Source organism: Aplysia californica, unplaced genomic scaffold (assembly GCF_000002075.1).
Source record: "Aplysia californica isolate F4 #8 unplaced genomic scaffold, AplCal3.0 scaffold00155, whole genome shotgun sequence".
NCBI lineage: Eukaryota > Metazoa > Mollusca > Gastropoda > Aplysiida > Aplysiidae > Aplysia > Aplysia californica.
The window spans coordinates 570,984-573,248 of record NW_004797425.1 but is presented as its reverse complement, the minus strand read 5'-3'; the positions used below and the strand labels follow the sequence as shown (position 1 = coordinate 573,248).

The 2,265-nt window shown below is 37.7% G+C and overlaps 1 protein-coding gene across 1 annotated transcript in view; it reads left to right on the top strand.

Annotated features, from left to right (window-relative positions):
* The window catches only part of LOC101856651, an 8,739-nt gene extending 7,174 nt beyond the window's left edge, over nt 1–1,565 (top strand). The window contains exons 3-4 of the mRNA XM_013082002.2: nt 603–684; nt 1,145–1,565. Coding sequence (XP_012937456.2) covers nt 603–684; nt 1,145–1,444 — 382 coding nt within the window. The 3' untranslated portion in view covers nt 1,445–1,565. The remainder of the gene's footprint in view (nt 1–602; nt 685–1,144) is intronic.
* Nucleotides 1,566–2,265: the final 700 nt, after the last annotated feature.

Genomic DNA, 2,265 nt, shown 5'->3' with positions numbered 1-2,265 from the left:
AGAGAGAGAGAGAGAGAGAGAGAGAGAGAGAGAGAGAGATGTTAATTGTATTTGAATACGTGTTTGTGTGAGTGGGTGTTTCTTTTCACCTCTTCAAAACGGCTTGCTTTTATTTTTGGAGTATGATAAGACGCAAAATTATATATACATGTATGTCTGTGCTGTCTTGAAATGCTCAAGCTTCTCCTGACTCTCAATTAATTTTGCCAGGCGTTGTTAAGAACTTACATTTTCATTGAGATCAATATCTACATGTACATGTAAATGCCAAAGAAAGTTGTTGTTGTTGCTAGATCACGAGAGATTGTTCTAATGTTAGTCTTTCAGAAATTCTGTGAACTGTGTTGTTTTCGAATTGTTAAACAGAAACTTTAACGCAATGCTATTATCTTGGAAAATGACTGGTAGAGATCTATGTACGTACTTGCACATTGTTAACAATTTAAGTACCACTAATTGCCAGCGTAAGATGATCTCATCTTACACGTGGTGCGGAAAGAGTTAAGACGCACAATATTATATGGTTCATGTGCATAATTGTTATCATGAGATTGAGGAGGGTTTAAAAAACAACAACATTTTTATGCACTTGTTGACCACAGACCAGACTTCAGTACAGCAGACGAATGGAGAGCAATCTTCTGGCAGCACGGCTCCTCCACAAAAATTGACTTCATAGCCAAGGTAATAAGAGTTTCGTAAATGTCGTTGTCTGTTGTCTACGTCGATAGTTGCTACAACTTTCAGGGCTCTCTCGAATAAGAACATTTTAATAGGTATCAAGATTTAATGTGGGCAATCAAGTTTTTAAAATGTCATTTTGTTTGTTTTATCCATTTATTGACAATGATTTATTCGTATCGTTATTTCTTTTTTTAAAATATATATATTCTTTTTAGTTGGGTTTTTTTTGTGCGGGGTGGTGGCAAAGGAGGAATCAGTATAATATAAGTATTAATATATAAGTTTCTGTTTCAATCTTTTTCCAAAAGCAAAGCCTAATATCTGAATTTCGACGACCCAATAGCTTTTAAACTTTGAAACGAGCACAAAAAGGTTGGTATATTAGTGTTGAAGTGTGTCATTATACATGTTAATAACTATGATCAAACTGCCCCCTCCCCTTTTCCAAAACCAAATCTAGCATCCAGATTTCGTGAACGCTGACAACTTCCCCCATGACATCGCCTTGCTTCGACTTGAGACGCCGGCAGACGTCACTGGCTTCGACATCCGCCATGTTTGTCTGCCCTCTCGAGACATGGGCAGTGACGAGGACTGGGAAGGCTGCTGGATCATGGGGTGGGGAGAGGGCAAAGGTCAGTCACATTTATGTATCACAACGCAGTGGAATCAAATGATCGTCACTTTTGATACATATGGAGTTGTTAGTATAATCTTACAGTCTGTTCATTACAAGGTGTTGAGCAACACCAAAAAATAAATTTTTAAAGGATAAAAATTGCCCAATGGACAGAAAATCTCGATTTCTTCAATTCAATATTTTGACGAGCGTGTAATTTCACTAAAGACCGTGTATACCGGTAGTAGACAATCTTTGATTTCACCACAATCCCTTATATTATGTAGTACTTGGGGTGTCTGGCGTCAGTGATTTGGGGGGGGGGGGGCAATCAAGAAATGATACAGTACAACACAGGGTTCTCGAGCAGTTTAGTTAGATGGCGATAGACAGAGAAAATATTCAGTAACGTGGTGTACTTCGTCAATACGGTCTTTTGATACGGTTTCCGAAGTATTCTCTTTTAATGAAAAAAGGAAAGTTGATAATAAAAGGGTTTTATGTGTGCTTCAGATTCAAATTATAATCCCATTTTCTAACTGTGGGATCTGACTGTTTCTTATCTTTCCTGAATAGTTTGTCCCAATTCCAACCCAGGGTAAGATCATCCCCCCCCCCCCCCCCTGCCGATGGGACCAAATTTATAAGGAAGAAAACCTTGGAATCTCCCTCAATGTCAAGAAAACTTGTTTGGGGGGGTTGCAACAAGGGTCTTTTTTTTTCTAGGCCCCGCAAAAACAATTTTGAAAGAAGGGGCCCCTCTCCCGGTTTTCCTTTAGAAAAAGGGGGATTTTTAAAAACCCCCCCCGCCTCCCCATAAAATAATAATAATAATAAATAATAATAATAATAATAAATAAATAAATAAATGGAAATGGAATAAATTATGAAAAAAAGTTTTAAAATATGTACTGATATATAAAATCCAAAGTCAACCAAAAGCAGGGGCGAAGGCTGACTTG